This window comes from Oncorhynchus gorbuscha, linkage group LG22 (genome assembly GCF_021184085.1).
Source record: "Oncorhynchus gorbuscha isolate QuinsamMale2020 ecotype Even-year linkage group LG22, OgorEven_v1.0, whole genome shotgun sequence".
NCBI lineage: Eukaryota > Metazoa > Chordata > Actinopteri > Salmoniformes > Salmonidae > Oncorhynchus > Oncorhynchus gorbuscha.
This window is the reverse complement of record NC_060194.1, coordinates 21866877-21887603: the sequence shown is the minus strand read 5'-3', so window position 1 is coordinate 21887603 and position 20727 is coordinate 21866877. Positions and strand designations below refer to the sequence as shown.

General features: G+C 39.6%; 2 protein-coding genes across 2 annotated transcripts in view; one reads left to right on the top strand and one right to left on the bottom strand.

Moving 5' to 3' along the window:
* Positions 1–13306, bottom strand: part of LOC124009749 (dual specificity testis-specific protein kinase 2-like) — a 37442-nt gene extending 24136 nt beyond the window's left edge. Inside the window, exons 1-3 of the mRNA XM_046321893.1 lie at positions 12921–13306; positions 12608–12778; positions 1935–2239 (exon numbers count right to left, since the gene is read on the bottom strand). Coding sequence (XP_046177849.1) covers positions 1935–2156 — 222 coding nt within the window. The 5' untranslated portion in view covers positions 2157–2239; positions 12608–12778; positions 12921–13306. The remainder of the gene's footprint in view (positions 1–1934; positions 2240–12607; positions 12779–12920) is intronic.
* Positions 13307–13854: 548 nt separating this feature from the next.
* Positions 13855–15572, top strand: LOC124009814 (transmembrane protein 53-like). The gene is made up of 3 exons (XM_046321996.1): positions 13855–14080; positions 14323–14426; positions 14539–15572. The coding sequence occupies exons 1-3, from the start codon at positions 14026–14028 to the stop codon at positions 15232–15234; spliced, it is 855 nt and encodes a 284-aa protein (XP_046177952.1). The 5' UTR covers positions 13855–14025; the 3' UTR covers positions 15235–15572.
* The last annotated feature ends 5155 nt before the right edge of the window (positions 15573–20727 follow it).

The window sequence follows — 20727 nt, the reverse complement described above, 5'->3', positions numbered from 1 at the left end:
TCAACGTGGTACAATCATAGGATGTCACCTTTCCAACAAGTTAATTCGTCAAATTTATACCATGCTAGAGCTGCCCCGGGCCAACTAAGTGCTGTTATTGTGAAGTGGAAACATCTAGAAGTAATAACGCCTCAGCTGCCGAGTGCTAGGCCACAAAAGCTCACAGAACAGGACTGCAGAGTGCTGAAAGAGAGTAAAAATTGCCTGTCCTTGATTTACAACCCTCACTACAGAGTTCTAAACCATCTCTGGAAGCAACGTCAGCACAATAACTATTCGTTGGGCGCTTCATAAAATGAGTTCCCATGGCCGAGCAGCCGCACACAAGCCTAAGATCGCAATGCCAGGCGTCGGGCGGAGTGGTCTAAAGCTTGCCATTGTACTCCGGAGCAGTGGAAACACGTTCTCTGAAGTGATGAATCACCATCTTCACCATCTGGCAATTTGATGGATTAATCTGGGTTTGGCAGATGCAGGAGAACGCTACCTGCCCGAATGCATAGTGCCAACTGTAAAGTTTGGTGGAGGAGGAACAATGGTCTAGGGCTTTTTTCCCCATGGTTCGGGCGAGGCCCCTTAGTTCCAGTGAAGGGAAATCTTAACACTACAGCATACAATGACATTCTAGAGTAGACGATTCTGTGCTTCCAACTGTATGGCAACAGATTGGGGGAGGCCCTTTCTTGTTTCAGCATGACAACAGCCACGTGCACAAAGCGAAGAACTTGACTGTGGCCTGCACAGAGCCCTGACCTCAACCCTATCGAATACCTTCAGAATGAATTGGTACACAAACTGCGAACCAGGCCTAATCACCAAACATCAATGCCAGACTTCACTAATGCTCGTGGCTGAATGGAAGCAAGTACCAGCAGCAATGCTCCAACATCTAGTGGAAATCCTTCCCAGAAGAGTGGAGGCTGTTATAGCAGCAAAGGGGGGGGACCAACTACATATTAATATCCATGATTTTGGAAAGAGATATTCGACAAACAGGTGTCCATATACACTATATGACCAAAAGTATCTAATCAATGGAAGTGACAGAATTAAAAGTTAAAGGAGAACGATAGGCTACAACGACTAAGACGCCAACAGGCAGAGTACTACTTAATATTCTGAACGGATTGTTATTTGTAACTGTAGGATGAAAATGTGCTTGCAATTTTAAAAAACGCTTTGCAGCCTCAATTAGCCTAGCTAGCTCACATTAGTTTAACTAGCTTCTCCCAGTTTGATACAGTCGAGATAGGTACTACGTCATCAACCTCGCTATGGTAGCTATTAGTCTACTATGGTAGCTATTAGTCTACTATGGTAGCTATTAGTCTACTATGGTAGCTATTAGTCTACTATGGTAGCTATTAGTCTACTATGGTAGCTATTAGTCTACTATGGTAGCTATTAGTCTACTATGGTAGCTATTAGTCTACTATAGCGATAGGGGCGGCAGGTAGCCTAGTGGTTAGAGCGTTGCCCAGTAACCGAAAGGTTGCCAGATCGAATCCCGGAGCGGACAGGGTAAATATCTGACATTCTGGACCTGAACAAGACCGTTAAACCCACTGTTCCTAGGCGGTCATTGTAAAAAATAATTTGTTCTTAACTGACTTGCCTAGTTACATTTAAAAAATTAAACGTCCTCTTGGTCGGTTGCCGTCTCATCGTCACTCGCTCAATGTATTAGCTAACTGTATTCTGCACCACACACTGAGGTTTAATAACAGAATGAGGGCTGAGACATCTCAGGGTGTGAGATTATATATTTAAGTAATCCTGGTGATGACATACCATAGCTTTTCTGCTAGCCTAGCCTAAACCATACGTTGATATGAATGAGTAAGCAGTCCTCACACAATCTACTATTTACCTACCAGTACCACCTACCTACCATAAAACTCTTGCATTTCAGGTCAATCATAACATAAACCCACCTTGTAGACCTCTGAGAAGAAGCCGGAGCCAATCCACTCGCAGATGAAGTCATCAAGGCGCGTCAGGCAGGAGAAGGCACTGATGAGGGCGCGGTAGGATGAGGGGCACACTCTTCCCACCTGAGACGGGGCCCACTCCCCTCCACCATCCAGGTCATCAAGACGGTCTGGCCTCATGGAGGGGAAGCCGGCAATGGAGTTGCGCTTGTTCCGATCCATCATTGTCTCTTCACTGGTAACTCTGTGGGGGACTTCTCCATGAAGGTTTCACATTTTCGATAACTGCTTGGCAACCCTTTACAGCCCTAAGAGGAAGGAAACACCAAAATCCATTCTCAGCAGGCAGACTGAGAAAATTGTGTGCTTTGGTGCCAGCTAATAATATTTGTACTTTCCTGTAGTTTAGAATGTACAGTACAAGCTTGTGGTTCACAGGACACAAATAACAAGCCAGAAAACACTGATCGTTTCAGCTAGTATCTGCATGGAAAACATGGTGTTTTATGTACCCCTGAAGTATAATAAATCAGTGTGTGTGTTTTTTAAATCACCATTCCGTGCATTTAAACAGAACACAGCTGTGCTGTCATGAGGGGGATAATGAGCCTAATCTATTTTATCACATTCCTCTGACATTTCCTCCAACTTTTTTCAAATACTAAGACAAAAGCATTACTTCACACAAGATCAATCTACTTAGACACACATGACAGGAGTCCTAACCCGCCTCTGGTCTGACAAGCCTACAAATAATGGCTCTAATAGGGATAGATTGTCCAATTATATGAGATTAAGCCAAGATAAAGCCAAAGCCCAAGACTGGGATCCTAAACGAACAAGGGAGCATGTACAGGAACACAAGGAGACATAATAACCCCAGAGTAATGACCATAGGAAGAAGTCCTTTGATTTAAATGACTGAGTGAGGGCGAGGATGACCTTTCACATGGCACTAGTACTTTGAAGCATCCAGCACTTGTTAAGGACCCCTGATTTCCCCAGCATGCACAGGTCTATTGAGCTTACTCGATGGGCTGGTTGTAACTAGGCGAGGTCTCTGGATTATTCTGCTGTCCTCCCCTTTCCTTGAGTTAGAGACTAGAGAGAAGCTATTAAAAACTCTGGGAGAAGAATGCTATTCTTAATTCAAATGTGTGTGATTCCCATCCCCCATCCAATCCCAAATGAACACAACTGAAATGAAATCATCCAAAGTTACTGGACTAGTTCTGGGATCTTTTTGCTGCTCCAGCCGTACCCTTAAAAGGATGTTTTCCTCCTCCATTACTAAAGGCATTTCTTGCCATTTTGCAAGTGTATGACAATGATCAGACTCAGTCTGCCAAGAATGTTTAAAGCAGCTATTTTAGTAAATCTGCTTTTCAGAAGCAGAACGGATGTATAACATATGAGGGCTGTTTTTCCATTTCAATTGCCGCTAGGCCTAGTCGCCTGGGTTCACAAGAACAAGTCATAAATGTCACTAAAATTATACATTTCCCTTCATTCAAAGCAGAAACACTTAACAGCGTCATATCAATAATGCAGATGGTGAATTCATGACTTCTCCAGTCTGAACCAGTCTTCCCTCACTCCCTCCCTCCCTAGCATCTCAGCAGCAACCTACATTTTGTAGCTGGTGAGAATACAACTACAGTGCCTTCAGAACATATTCACACCCCTGGACTTTTTGCACATTTTGTTGTGTTATAGCTTGAATTTGAAATGGATGACATTTAGATTTGTCACTGGCCTATACACAATAGCCCATAATGTCAAAGTGGAATTTTATTTTTTTGAGAGAATAAAAAAGTTAAATGAAAAGCTGAAATGTCTTGAGTCAATAAGTATTCAAACCCTTTGTTATGGTAAGCCTAAATAAGTTCAGGAGTAACAATGTGCTTAACAGGTCACGAAGAATTGATTCAGGGGTGTGAATACTTATGCAAATGAGATTTCTGTATTTAATGTTCAATACATTTGCACTTTGTCATTATGGGGTATTGAGTGTAGATGGGTGAGATTTTCTGGTTCCTTTTCTCAACTGAAACCATTTTGAATTCAAACTGGTCACATATTGTGGAATAAGTCAAGGGGTATGAATACTTTGAAGGCACTGTAGGCTTGTGTGGACATAATGCATTTTTCCAAAGCAATAAATCAGTCTCAATTATAATGAACTGGAGGAAGTAGAGGAATTTTACAATGGGCCACTAATGACAAAATTACAGATGAGGGTAATTCCACGGTAACGGATTTAAACTTTGAAATCAGTTTTTCAATTTAAAAATGTATGACAAAAAAAACCCACAATAATTTCAAAGTTTAACAACTCATACAACTCCATGCACAAGGACTACATAATGATTTCCACTGAAAAAAAAAAATATATATATACACACACAAAAACTATTTTTTGTGGATGAATGGTATTGTGTGGTCACAATACCAGTATCACAATACTAGGAAGAAAGGAAGCAAAACACGAAGCGGAAAGTCTGGTATCGCAGTGGTCCTTTGTAACTCGGTGGAGCAAGGCGCTAGTAAGGATAGTGGGTTTGATTCCCGGGACCACCCATATGGAACATGTATGCAAGCATGATTGGATGAAAGTGTCTGCTAAATGCCATTTATTATTATTATTGCTTTTACGCAACCACATTTGACAAAAACATAAATATTTGCTATAAAGTATATAAAATATGTGGACACCCCATTCAAATTAGTGGATTTGGATATTTCAACCACATGTCACAAACAGGTGTATAAAATAAAGCACACAACCACGCAATCTCCAAAGAACTTGACTGGCCTGCACAAAGCCCTGACCTCAAAACCCATCAAACACCTTTAGGATGAATTGGTACGCCAACTGTGAGCCAGACCTAATCACCCAACATCAGTGCCTGACCTCACTAATGCTTGTGGCTGAATGGAAGCAAGTCCCCACGGCAATGTTCCAACATCTAGTGGAAATCCTTCCCAGAAGAGTGGAGGCTGTCATAGTAGCAAAAGGGGGGGGGACCAACTCCATATTAAAGCCCATGATTCTGGAATGAGATATTCGACGAGCATGTGTTCATATACTTTTGGCCATGTAGTGTACGTCTGCAGAGAGAATGGGATGCCAACTATGACATGGCACCTTGAGTTTAAAATATATAGTTTGGTTATTGAACTACAGTAAGTGAAGTGGATTTACACACGGTAACAGAATTACATCATGTTTACCTGATCTATTCTACACAGATATGCATAAGTGTGGATATGAATGTCATTCTCCTCATGTTTCACAAGTTTGGACATCACAGCATAGTACAGTGTAGTACAATACAGCAGAGCAGAGTTCAGTACTGTATATTTCAGTACAATATACTGTACTACTGCATTGTACTGTACTCTGCTTTACTGTCTGTACTCTACTGTGCTTCTATAATAGGTTCAGATTCGGTCCAGTCCGGTCCGTCTGTGGACGCTAACGTCAAGGCCAGGGTGGACCGAACAAATGTCAACATCCATGGACATGAGTTACTGCAGTGTTTAATACACTGTAGTATATTATATTACTACTGAGTTACTGTCGTGTTTAATACACTGTAGTATATTATATTACTACTGAGTTACTGTCGTGTTTAATACACTGTAGTATGTTATATTACTACTGAGTTACTGCCGTGTTTAATACACTGTAGTATATTATATTACTACTGAGTTACTGTCGTGTTTAATACACTGTAGTATGTTATATTACTACTGAGTTACTGCCGTGTTTAATACACAATTATATTACTACTGAGTTACTGCCATGTTTAATACACTATTATATTACTACTGAGTTACTGCCGTGTTTAATACACTGTAGTATGTTATATTACTACTGAGTTACTGCCGTGTTTAATACACTGTAGTATGTTATATTACTACTGAGTTACTGCCGTGTTTAATACACTGTAGTATATTATATTACTACTGAGTTACTGCCGTGTTTAATACACTGTAGTATATTATATTACTACTGAGTTACTGCCGTGTTTAATACACTGTAGTATGTTATATTACTACTGAGTTACTGCCATGTTTAATACACTATTATATTACTACTGAGTTACTGTCGTGTTTAATACACTGTAGTATGTTATATTACTACTGAGTTACTGTCGTGTTTAATACACTGTAGTATGTTATATTACTACTGAGTTACTGCCGTGTTTAATACACTGTAGTATGTTATATTACTACTGAGTTACTGCCGTGTTTAATACACTGTAGTATATTATATTACTACTGAGTTACTGCCGTGTTTAATACACTGTAGTATATTATATTACTACTGAGTTACTGCCGTGTTTAATACACTGTAGTATGTTATATTACTACTGAGTTACTGCCGTGTTTAATACACTGTAGTATATTATATTACTACTGAGTTACTGCCGTGTTTAATACACTGTAGTATGTTATATTACTACTGAGTTACTGCCGTGTTTAATACACTGTAGTATGTTGATATTACTACTGAGTTACTGCCGTGTTTAATACACTGTAGTATATTATATTACTACTGAGTTACTGCCGTGTTTAATACACTGTAGTATGTTATATTACTACTGAGTTACTGCCGTGTTTAATACACTGTAGTATGTTATATTACTACTGAGTTACTGCCATGTTTAATACACTGTAGTATGTTATATTACTACTGAGTTACTGCCGTGTTTAATACACTGTAGTATGTTATATTACTACTGAGTTACTGTCGTGTTTAATACACTGTAGTATGTTATATTACTACTGAGTTACTGCCGTGTTTAATACACTGTAGTATATTATATTACTACTGAGTTACTGCCGTGTTTAATACACTGTAGTATATTATATTACTACTGAGTTACTGCCGTGTTTAATACACTGTAGTATGTTATATTACTACTGAGTTACTGCCGTGTTTAATACACTATTATATTACTACTGAGTTACTGCCGTGTTTAATACACTGTAGTATGTTATATTACTACTGAGTTACTGCCATGTTTAATACACTATTATATTACTACTGAGTTACTGCCATGTTTAATACACTATTATATTACTACTGAGTTACTGCAGTATGTTTAATACACTGTAGTATGTTATATTACTACTGAGTTACTGCCATGTTTAATACACTATTATATTACTACTGAGTTACTGCCATGTTTAATACACTATTATATTACTACTGAGTTACTGCCATGTTTAATACACTATTATATTGCTGCTGAGTTGCTGCCATGTTTGGTACACTGTTATATTACTACTGAGTTACTGCCGTGTTTAATACACTGTAGTATATTATATTACTACTGAGTTACTGCAGGATGTTATATTACTACTGAGTTACTGCCATGTTTAATACTGCAGTGGCTCAGTGGTAATATGGTGGTGTGTTGAGCATGGCAGTAACTCAGTAGTAATATAACATCCTGCAGTAACTCAGTAGTAATATAATAGTGTATGTTTAATACACTATTATATTACTACTGAGTTACTGCCGTGTTTAATACACTGTAGTATATTATATTACTACTGAGTTACTGTAGTATATTATATTACTACTGAGTTACTGTCGTGTTTAATACACTGTAGTATATTATATTACTACTGAGTTACTGCTGTGTTTAATACACTGTAGTATATTATATTACTACTGAGTTACTGCAGTATGTTTAATACACTGTAGTATGTTATATTACTACTGAGTTACTGCCATGTTTAATACACTATTATATTACTACTGAGTTACTGCCATGTTTAATACACTGTAGTATATTATATGCAAGTCGCTCTGGATAAGAGCGTCTGCTAAATGACTTAAATGTAAATGTAATGTAAATGACATCCGGTTCTCAGTGGGTGAGGATGCTGGTTACAGTAACTGGAAAGAGAGGGGGGGCTCATGGGTAGGTGTCACTAAGAGCTGTGAGAGTTGACATTAACTGGAAAGAGAGAGGGGGCTCATGGGTAGGTGTCACTAAGAGCTGTGAGAGTTGACATTAACTGGAAAGAGAGAGGTAGAGGGAAGGGTTGTCCAGACTCCGACTGTGTGCGGTGAATCGTAGTTTGACCACCAGACAATAGAAAGAAAGAAAACCGTAATGAGCTGAACGTCACAGTATGCCAGTGGATGGGAGGAGAGTAGCAGGTGACCCAACTGTGGTTTGTGACTATGATTTCCCATTGTAGCCAATTCAGTTGCAGTAATTGTAAGTGTAAGTGTCCTTGGATGGGGCCACAGTGTCTCCTAACCCCTCCTGTCTCAGCCTCCAGTATTTATGCTGCAGTAGTTTATGTGTCAGGGGGCTAGGGTCAGTTTGTTATATCTGGAGTACTTCTCCTGTCCTATTCGGTGTCCTGTGTGAATCTAAGTGTGCGTTCTCTAATTCTCTCCTCCTCTCTTTCTTTCTCTCTCTCGGAGGACCTGAGCCCTAGGACCATGCCCCAGGACTATCTGGCAGGGTAGTCTAGTGGTTTGAGTGTTGGACTAGTAACCGAAAGGTTGCAAGTTCGAATCCCCGAGCTGACAAGGTACAAATCTGTCGTTCTGCCCCTGAACAGGCAGTTAACCCACTGTTCCTAGGCAGTCATTGAAAATAAGAATTTGTTCTTAACTGACTTGCCTAGTAAAATAAAAGGTAAAATAAAAAATTAAATAAAAAACATGACTCTTTGCTGTCCCTAGTCCACCTGACTGTGCTGCTGCTCCAGTTTCAACTGTTCCGCCTTATTATTATTATTCGACCATGCTGGTCATTTATGAACATTTGAACATTTTGGCCATGTTCTGTTATAATCTCCACCCGGCACAGCCAGAAGAGGACTGGCCACCCCACATAGCCTGGTTCCTCTCTAGGTTTCTTCCTAGGTTTTGGCCTTTCTAGGGAGTTTTTCCTAGCTACCGTGCTTCTACACCTGCATTGCTTGCTGTTTGGGGTTTTAGGCTGGGTTTCTGTACAGCACTTTGAGATATCAGCTGATGTACGAAGGGCTATATAAATAAATTTGATTTGATTTAATTCCGTTACGGATATTTTGGTAATTCTGTTACCAATTTGTTTTAAATCACTTAATAATTCATAAACAAAATTGATATCAGTAAAATCACTAACTAAATCAGGTCTACCATTACTTGTTACTTCTGTGAACATTTATTATCCTCCCTCCACATCAGGGAGCGAAATGATTAAAGATCTTAAAGATATGTATATGTGCCTTGTAATTCCATTACCAAAAGCATACACATACGTATATATGTATATACACACACACACACACACACACATACATACATACATATAATTTATTTTTTAAATTTTAAAACATCCTCAATCTACATACAATACCCCATAATGACAAGGCAAAAACAGGTTTAGAAAAAAACAAACACTAATATCACATTTTACATAAGTATTCAGACCCTTTACTCAGTACTTTGGTGAAGCACCTTTGGCAGCGATTACAGCTTCGAGTCTTGTTGGGTACGATGCGAAAATGAGCTCAATTTCGAGTCTCATATCAAAGGGTCTGAACACTTGGCACTGAATACTTTTCTCAAGCTCCGTCAGGTTGGATGGGGAGCCTCACTGCACAGATATTTTCAGGTCTCTCCAGAGATGTTCGATCAGGTTCAAGTCCAGGCCACAAAGACATTCAGAGACTTGTCCTAAACCCACTCGTGCATTGTCTTGGCTTTGTGCTTCGGGACATTGTCCTGTTGGAAGGTGAACCTGCCCCAATCTGAGGTCCTGAACAGGTTCTTCAAGGATCTCTCTGTACTTTGCTCAGTTCATCTTTCCCTCGATCCTGACTCGTCTCCCAGTCCTTGCCGCTGAAAAACATCCCCATAGCAGGAGGCTGCCACCACCATGCTTCATGGTAAGGATAGTGCCAGATTGTCTCCAGACATGACGCTTGGCATTCAGGCCAAATAGTTCAATCTTGGTTTCATCAGACCAGAGACCCAAGTGGGCTGTAATGTGCCTTTTACTGAGGAGTGGCTTCTGTCCAGCCACTCTACCATAAAGGCCTGATTGGTGGAGTGCTGCAGAGATGGTTGTCCTTCTGGGAAGTTCACCCATCTCCACAGAGGAACTCTAGAGCTCTGTCAGAGTGACAATCAGGATCTTTGTCACCTCTCCCCCGATTGCTCAGCTTGGTCATGCGGCCAGCTCTAGGAAGAGTCTTGGTGGATCCAAACTTCTTCCATTTAAGAATGATTGAGGCCACTGTGTTCTTGGGGACCTTCAATGCTGTAGAAATATTTTGGTATCTTTCCCCAGATCTGTGCCTCGAAACAATCCTGTCTTGTAGCTTTACGGTCTTTTCCTTTGACCTCATGGCTTGGTTTTTGCTCTGACATGCACCGTCAACTATGGGACCTTATATAGACAAGTGTTTGTCATTCCAAAGCACGTCCAATCAATTTAATTTACCACAGGTGGACTTCAAGTTGTAGAAACATCTCAATGATGATCAATGGAAACAGGATGCACCGGAACTCAATTTCGAGTCTCATATCAAAGGGTCTGAATACTTAAGTAAATAGGATAAACATTTCTAAAACCCTGTTTTCACTTTGTCATTATGGGGTAGTGTGTGTAGATTGATTAGTATTATATTTTTAATCCATTTTACAGTACGGCTGTAATGTAAAGAAATAAATCAAAATGTAACAAAATGCAGAAAAGGGGAAGGGGTCTGAATACTTTCCGAATGCATTGGAAGTGTTGATGTTAGTTGGCAGGGGACTACGTAAACATTGTGTTTTGATGAATACCTTTTCAGAGCTTTCTAGTAGATTCTTGCTAAAACACCTTTTTCATCTGTTAATCCAGAAATTAAAGAGTTTACTTATTTTATTTTTATTTAACGGAAAATGGTTGAAAAATATCTTTATGCCTTCATTTCCCAAAAGCATAGACTAAGCTTCCATTTGACACCCAATTTGATATATGGTCCTATGAACGTCACGTTTGTGCTCATGGGTCCTTTTCGATGGAAATGCCCATGGGACATCAGGGCTCGACTTGCCCGGGAACCCTCCTGGCAAGTTGCTCATCCCTGTCAGTGGCCCGCTTGGACAAAATATTGTAATAATGCTATTTTTAAATCTAGGCTATATAACTGATAAAAAAACGGATTAATTCATTAAACTGTTAGTTCGTCATGTCGATGATTTATCACACGAGCGCCGCACAAATAAAACCTCATTTGAGATTGCAGCAACTCGATAGGACACCAACAGCGGTGGGAAAGATGTTCCAAGTTATGATATATACTAGTAAATACTAAGGCAATAATCAAGAATGGGTATGCAAACCAGCTATAAAAAGTTCAGTTTTAGTTGATGGTTGAATATTTGCCATGCGCAATTCACTCATGAAATAGCCTAACTTTACATTTCCTCGAGGCTATTTGGTCCTTAATTAAAGCCCTTGAAGTTATGGTAACCGATTTAGAAGTTCTACTGCTCAAAATAATTATTCTGTGATTTAATTTCTGATAAATGTTTATGAGATGTAGCCGCTTTCATTTGTTTCGGGTGTTGCGCTAGTCTGTTGCGGTAAAACATGCATTATTCTCTAAGTGTTAATGCAGATGTTTTTTATATTGGCTATTATAACAATTAGATATAAACTGTAGTCAAATAAAAATGACAATTAAGTGCATGAAAAAGTATTTGAAAGACCTTGAATTTGTATGCTACTTGCTCAGCCCAAATGAAAGAAAATAACCTACAATTTAAATTATGCGCGCATCATTTGCTTCCCTGACAGATCCTGACCCGGGACAATATTTTGTTCATTTTATTTGGGCCAGTAGCTTTCGGTTGGCACTTGTCCGGTGTGCCATTGGCATCTTTACCTGAATGTCAAGCCCTAGACATCCCGGTGTTCGCCTGACACCAGGTATTTGTGCTCTATCCAGCTGTTCAAATGTGCTACAATAAAATATGTTTATTGTTAAATCGCCAACACGAGGGTCATCTGGTTATGATGAAACGCAAGATCAAGAATCACCATGAAAAAGAGGGATGCTCAGTGTTTGAGGGTAGAACATTTAGTTAGGTTTCTATTCTGCTGTGAAATAGTCAATGGATTATATTCTATATATACTATCAGAGCCCAGTCAGCTGTAAAGGATGGGTATCCGAGGCAGCAACCGCATACCTGACATGTTAAATTAATGACCCAGTGGACCCAGTCTTGTTCATAGGGGAGGGACCAGTTTCTTCTGATCTGATAACATCTGTTTATAACCTACAATACGTTAATCAAACACCTGGCCTGCATTATCTGAACACGTGCCGTTTGATTAGTTCAGTGCAATATTCCATTATAAACAACGAGTTACTGCATTAGCTACAACGTTGAAACTATTTAATTAAAGTAACTTTGTTGTTACTGGTACCTAGCTACTACTTGCAACAAATGTTGGTCTGTTTACCCCACGCGTTTTACTTTCCGTGATTACGTTAGTTAGCTTATTTTAGCTTGCTAAACTAGCTGACTATAACTAGCTCACGTCAACATGAGTTACGAAACGGACACATACTGAGTGGCAGGCTTCATCCGCCAACGTTAACGTTACCTAGCAAGCAAACTTCGCATGCTGGCAGAGCTAGCCAGAGTTCCTACCTTGTCGTTTGTCATGAAGATGGTGAGATGTTGGACTCTTCAACAACAGCTTGATGAAATGACAGGCCAAACCCAGTTACTTCCATCTCATTGCAATAGTTTGCAGGCCAGTCGGTCTACTCATCATGCACGAGCTAGTAGCGGCCAGTTGGTTAACTTGCTTGTAGTTAGCTGGTCTCGGTAACGTTTAGTTTAGTTTGTCAACAAGAGAAGATGAGAAGCTAGTTAACGGTAGCCACTCCACTTTGCGAACAAACGAGAAGTTACGCAGCCAACGCCGAAGTAACTCTTAACTACACGAATTATAGCTTACCTCAAATCGAAATGTAAACTCGCGGTACACCTTATGTGGCATTTGTTTTCTCATTAAAACACAATCGCAGTGGTTAAAGACAGTTCAGTCGTTTGACAGCTCTGCTACGCAGTGTTGACTGGCTCCCCTAAGAGCCAATTTATGCTTGATCCGAAAATGTGGTCGGATGGTGTGACGCAATTTTGCGGAGCACCCAGAGACACACAGAAGCACATATTGAGCTCTGTGCCGCATCGCTGTGCGCCTCTTAAATGTTTTAACATTGTGGATGGCTCCGCATGGACATGATTGGTTGACGGTCGGTGAAGGCGGGAGGTCCTGTATAACCTAAACATAAACTCACTTTCTTGACAACTTCCTTCACAACAGCTCTGCGCCTATCTGCGAAGCGCAAGAGGTATGAATGGCCATATCACCGTAATGCTGCACGGTCAGTGCAGACAGCCGATTGACCATGTACCGCCTTTAACACTCCCTCTAAACTGCGATCCCCTTTTTCACGTCCAGATTGACAGCCGAGGCTTCCATTCAGGGACAAGAATGCAACACACGAATGTTTTTGTTTTTGATGGGGTGTGTGTAATGTACAATATTTGACTGTGTTAACTCGAATATTGATGGTAGTTTGAACGTATATAATAATTTCACCAGCTGTGAATACTAATTTACCTCTACTATGCATTGACTCTAGAAGTCTACAGTTATTTCACATTTCACACTACTAATTTTACAACACTCATCACATAATGTGGTACAGGGTACACCTCTAAATATATTTTGGTCAAACGAAATAAATTACAAAATTGTTATTCCACAGATTACATAATGTTGTCAAATAATTCCCATGTTATTCTGAGTGAAATATTCGATTAGTTTTCTACTGTAGCTTGAAAACTCAAATATGGACATTGGCTGTCATCTGGTGGAGGAACATGGAACTGGAATGTATAGTGAAGGGAAAACGAACCAATCAGAAACAATGAACGAACAACTCTTGACTTCCGTAGCGACTAGCGAACCTGCGAGAACGTTGAGGTTCAGCGCATCAGCCAAATGAATCGTATAGCAAAAGGGCTCATTGTTCTGTAATATAATCGGCTACAGAATGGAAGATGATGGCATGGACTATAACATTGTGTTTCCAGATGCATTGATCTCGGGTGAGCACTTTATCTAGCCTTGATTAGGCTAGCTAACAACACTAATCTAGCTAACGTTAGCTGTCAGACAGACCCATGAGCTATTTAGACAACGTTAACGTGGGCACTGGCAGGTTTATCCATAATTCAATTATAGCTGAATTGGACTGACTCAAAGACTGCTTGCTAGCTAGCTAAATTCGTTTTCCTGGTTTTGCAGTTAGTTTACTTAACAGATAACTGATTTGTTTTTCTCCTTTTAGAAAGACACTGGCATGGAACAAAGGAACCAGTTGTCATACTGCTGGGATGGGCTGGTTGCAGAGACAAACATCTTGCCAAGTACAGCTCCATTTATAACGAACAGGTTGGCGTAAAAACTATTATTGTGGTGGTAAATGTCTCCTGTCATTTCAATAAATTATTATTCCACTTCATTATTCATGTGTGACTTACCTTTCCCCCTCTCTTTGTTCCAGGGTTGTGTCACTATTTGTTATACTGCGCCCTTGAAGACAGTATTCGTCTCTGAATCATTTGGCTACAAGGAGCTGAGTAATACTGCCCACAAACTACTTGAGATACTCTATGATTACGAGGTGGAAAACAGCCCTATATTTTTCCACGTGTTCAGCAACGGGGGATTCATGCTGTACCGCTACATTGTTGAGCTCTTGCACAGTCATAAACAGTTCAGTACCCTATGTATAGTTGGGACTGTGGTGGACAGTGCCCCAGGCAGTGGAAATGTGAGGGGGGCATTACGGGCTCTTACAGCCACTCTGGGACCCAAAATCAATGTGATGTTGAGGTGTGTTCTCTTGGCACTGTTTGCTGTAACTGTTTTCCTGCTTAGGGTGGTTCTGTACCCCATAACCAAGTACATCCACAAGAACCACTACGATGCCATCCGGGAGCACCCTCCTACCTGGCCCCAGCTGTACCTGTACTCCAGAGCTGATCGAGTGATTCGGTACAGTGATGTTGAGCTCATGGTCAAGACTCTAAAGGAGAAAGGGGTGTCTGTGGAAAGTTTTGACTTCAAAACCCCTGCCCACGTGAGCCATTTCCGTGACTTTCCAGAGGAGTACTCCAAGAGATGCCTGGATTTCCTGACCAACTGCATGAAGGATTCAACAGTGCAAATAAAAAAGCGACACTTGATCCAGCATTGAAAGCACACTAATTAATGTTTCTCAAAAGTCTGTGGCACTTATGTTTTTGTGATTCTACTGTAATGTTACACATGTATAAATCTGTACTTGGAAATCTGCAGCTCCACTGCACATCTTATTTCAAATGCTTAAGTTTTAAGAGTCGAAGACAATTAAGCAAAAATAGACAAGTGATAACCAAAGTGCCAGTGCTGTGAATTTTGATTGGTACTATTTGTGAATCTTTAATCCAGTGGTTGATATTTCAAAAGAATGTGATTGACTAAGAATGTATGTACTTACTAAACACGTGTTTAACTATTGTGCCTTCTCTAAATTAAAGAAGCGTTATGTCATCATTTGCATTTCTTTTGGTCTACTTGTTTGAAAATGCGTAACCTTGGATTACTCTGGAAGATGAACTATTACAGTTAACAATGGCCATTACATGAGTTAAGTTTCTTGTGAAATTATAGGGTTGAACACATGATTACAATTCAATAACATTTCACAGTTGTAGTAAAGCAGTGCATCATTCTTATTGCCTATACTGTAAATATTGCATCACACAAAAGGTCATTTAAAAAAAAATATGATTTCTGATGTGACGATCTGTATGATGCTGCGATTGGGGAAGGACCCCTTCCACTCAACCCAGCACTGCAGATTGTGCATGACTACCTTTGGCCTTGTCTAAACACAGCCTTTGCCTCGCCAGACATCAGTGATAGTTTGAAGAGCAATGCTCTAAGTTGGTCAGGTAGAGATGATTATTGAATTATGTCAAATTTCACATTTTGGAGAGAGACATGGGCATTTGTCTCTACAGAAAGCTCACCCTGGCACATCAACATAATTTATATCCACTCAAAGGAGAAAGAAAAAGTTTACACATCTGCAGACACAGATGAACAAAGCTTATTGGAGTACATACTAGATCATTTTTGTTAGTTGGGTGGCTGCATGGCTCACATTGCCAAATGGTTGTTTTGGGAATGTTTTCCAGAGATGCAGACTCTTCCTGCTGATCTAATTTAAACCTAACTGCCTCCCTGACTTTAAGAGATGAAGAGCAAACATGAATAACCATTTGGATGGTGTGCCCAATTAATGAAAGTCTGAATAGCAATATTACAAAAGACAGAAAATAATGAATTACTGAGGTGATTTGTGGATAAACTATTGGCCTACGTTGTGACAATACAGACTCATACACACTGTCCCCTAATAGCAAAGATGTGCCAAATACACAAACATGAAAAGGAGTGTGTGTGTGATCTGTGTTCTTTATCTTCTTTGTGGATGTTTATTTCCTTTAGCTTGTATGACCTGAATATGTCTGCCTTATGGAGGGATTTATTCTAATGAAATCTAAAATCTTTGATTAAGTGTTTTGGTTCAAATGGTTTTGTCTCTAGCATCAATCAGCTGATGCTAATGGGGTTAAGTTGACACTAAAATGTGTTTAAAAATAAATAAACAATAGCTTGGTTGAAATGGGAAACGTCATCAACCACGGGACTTTTTGAAGCAGAAGAAGGTCAGGAGTCAGCTTATGTTAGCTAGCAAATTCATGGAACGCCGTTTGTGTCTTTTGCGTGTCAAAAAAGACACAGGTCAAATAACACTGGGATTCTGCGAGATTTAGGTTGTTTTTCTACATACCCAGAGTCAAATGAACTCATGAATACCATTTTTATTTCTCTGTGTGCAGTTTGGAGATGATTGGAGTTAGCATATCGTTAGCTTAGCACAATTGTTGGAAGTCTCCTGGTACAGTAGCCAGCAGATTGCATCTGTCTCAATGGTGCGCTTACAGACGCCATAATGAAACAAACACAATGTTGTGACGCCAACGGCAAAGTGAATGACAAATTGGATAAAATCTTGTTTCTTATGATTATCAGTAAAATAAACAAATATATACAATCTAGATGACTATGTATTGCCTTGTAAGACTATAAATGACTAACCACCCCACCCAGCTTTGTAGTAGTTAGAATGTCTGTGGGAGACTTCCAGTAATTGTGCTAAGCTAACAATATGCTTACTTCAATAATCTCAATCAGAAATTGGCTTTGACAAAGTACCCATACAAGGCCAAAGGGAGAAGGGGAGCGATGAGCAGCCGCAGCAAGCCCATGTGATTCCATGTCTATGTATATAGGGCAGCAGCCTCTAAGGTGCAGGGTTGAGTAACCAGGTGGTAGCCGGCTAGTGATGCCAAGCCCAGCAGCTAGCTCTACGTGTTAAGCTTACCCACCCTTCAACAAGTGCTGCCAGGATAATGGATCCACAGCCCCCTCCACTGACTGTTCCTGACCATCTTGGAAGAGAGGAGCCAGTGCAGGTTAGCCTATAATCCTACCCTAGCTGCAGGTTTTCTGTCCCAAAACATTCTATTTGACTTTGATTTTGGCCTTTACTACTATTGCCCATAGAAACACATTGAATGATGGATTCATGAATGGCAAAACAGACAGTCAAAAAGTGTTTCATAAGGAACAAGACGTTGATGTGTCTGTCCTATATCTGGGATATATAAGAAAGCTCAGAAGTTTTTTTGGACAAATATTTAACACTATTTTATTTGTTGGCACCAAATTACCTCCATACTTCCATTCATTTTTTTTCTTTCTACCAGTTCAGGGTTACCTTCAGAGGAGTCCCATGACACTTGTGGGGGATGTAGCAAAACTGCAAAAATCTGTTCATAAAAATATCATCTTTCATAGAGTGGTCATATTCATTTGTACGCCAAAACGTTTGGACACTCACAGATGTTTTCATGAGAAGACCGATTTTCGGGATGTCTCATGGTCTGACAAACACCACTGTAGCTCAGCCACCTTCTACAGCAGATGCGGAAGGCCTACATAGATACAGCAAGGCTGGGACCGAGAGACTGAAAAACAGCTTCTATCTCAAGGCCATCAGACTGTTAAATAGCCATCACTAGCCGGCTACCACCTGGTTACTCAACCCTGCACCTTAGAGGCTGCTGTCCTATATACATAGACATGGAATCACATGCCACTTTAATAATGGAATACTAGGCACTTTAATAATGTTATATACTGCTTTACTCATCTCATATTTATAAACTGTATTCTATTTTAGTCAATGCCACTCCGACATTGCTTGTCCTAATGTTTATATATTTCTTAATTCCATTCTTTTAATTTTAGCTTTGTATGTATTGTTGTGTATTGTTAAATACTACTGCACTGTTGGAACACAAGCATTTCACTACGCCCGCAATAACATCTGCTAAATATGTATGTGATCAATAACATTTGATTTGATTTGATAGGCGGATCCGGTGGATTGAGATGCAGCCCATGCAACAACAAAAAAAAATGTATCTCTAGCTAAAACTGACAGATTTTTATGAAGATGCATCAATAGACTCATATTAATAGAAACTGGCTCATAGGAAGATAGTGGCTGGAAAGCTTGGTTACTGCAGATGTGGCATTTTGTTTCCTATAGTAGGCTACGATTTGCTTTACTGTGTACCTTTCCAAATCATGTCCAATCAATTGAATTTACCACAGCTGGACTCCATTAAATTTGTAGAAACATCTTGAGGATGATCAATGAAAACAGGCTGCACCTGAGCTCAATTTCGAGTCTCGTAGCAGAGGCTCTAAATAGTTATGTAAATGAGGTATTTCTGTTTTTCTAAAAAACAGTTTTTGCTTTGTCATTATGGTGTATTGTGTGTAGATTGATAAGGAAAAAATTAATTTAATCAATTTTATAATAAGGCTGTAATGTAATAACATTTGGAAAAAGTAAAGGGTCTAAACACTTTCCGAATGCACTGACCCAACAGTATTCATACTGACACAACAGTATTCATACTGACACAACAGTATTCATACTGACCTAACAGTATTCATACTGACACAACAGTATTCATACTGACACAACAGTATTCATACTGACACAACAGTATGCATACTGACACAACAGTATTCATACTGACACAACAGTATTCATACTGACCTAACAGTATTCATACTGACACAACATTATTCATACTGACACAACAGTATTCATACCGACCTAACAGTATTCATACAGTATTCACACTGACACAACAGTATTCATACTGACACGACCGTATTCATACTGACCTAACAGTATTCATACTGACACAACAGTATTCATACTGACCTAACAGTATTCATATTGACACAACAGTATTCATACTGACCTAACAGTATTCATACTGACCCAACAGTATTCATACTAACACAACAGTATTCATACTGACCTAACAGTATTCATACTGACACAACAGTATTCACACTGACACAACAGTATTCATACTGACACAACAGTATTCATACTGACACAACAGTATTCATACTGACACAACAGTATTCATACTGATACAGCATTATTCATACTGACACAATAGTATTCATACTGACAACAATTCAGACACAACAGTATTCATATTTCATACTGACCTATTCACTGACACGACTGACCTAACAGTATTCATATTGACACAACAGTATTCATACTGACCTAACAGTATTCATACTGACAAACAGTATTCATATACTGACCTAACAGTATTCATATTGACCCAACAGTATTCATATACAACAGTATTCCTACTGACATACTGACACAACAGTTTTCACACTGATACAACAATATTCATACTGACACAACAGTATTCATACTGACCTAACAGTATTCATACTGACCCAACAGTATTCACACTGATACAACAGTATTCATACTGATACAACAGTATTCATACTGATACAACAATATTCATACTGACACAACAGTATTCATACTGACCCAACAGTATTCATACTGACACAACAGTATTCATACTGACCTAACAGTATTCATACTGACCCAACAGTATTCACACTGATACAACAGTATTCCTACTGACCTAACAGTATTCATACTGACACAACAGTATTCATACTGACACAACAGTATTCATACTGACACAACAGTATTCATACTGACACAACAGTATTCACATACAACAGATTCCTACATTCATACTGACACAACAGTATTCATACTGACACAACAGTATTCAACAGTATTCATACTGACCCAACAGTATTCATACTGACACAACAGTATTCACACTGATACAACAGTATTCATACTGACCCAACAGTATTCATACTGACACAACAGTATTCATACTGACACAACAGTATAGATTGAATAGAGCCCTAGTTTGGGTGAGAGCCGGGCAACGCGCTAAAGATCTTTGCTTGTGTTAGCCTTGATGTAAATCTGCCCACTCTTGCTTCACCAGTCCATTTCTCAGCATTTCTGTTAATACACATTAACATTTTACTACTGTGCGTGCAGCTTGTTACTTCCTCTTCTTTTCACTGCTCTCACTGTGCCTGGACTTTGCAGTCTCCTTGTTCAAGTCCTCCTTCAGAGACTGGTTACCTGCCTACAGAGGACAAGTGTCAGGCAGATTCGCCCGCAATACACACTCCCTATTCCACA

What these genes read in the sequence shown, in the direction of transcription:
- LOC124009814 (XM_046321996.1), top strand. Translation starts at nt 14,026, where the DNA reads ATGGAAGATGATGGCATGGACTATAACATTGTGTTTCCAGATGCATTG. An exon ending in TCCAGATGCATTGATCTCGG is followed by an intron (nt 14,081 to 14,322) that starts GTGAGCACTTTA and finishes TTCTCCTTTTAG; the next exon opens with AAAGACACTGGCATGGAACA. An exon ending in GCTCCATTTATAACGAACAG is followed by an intron (nt 14,427 to 14,538) that starts GTTGGCGTAAAA and finishes TCTTTGTTCCAG; the next exon opens with GGTTGTGTCACTATTTGTTA.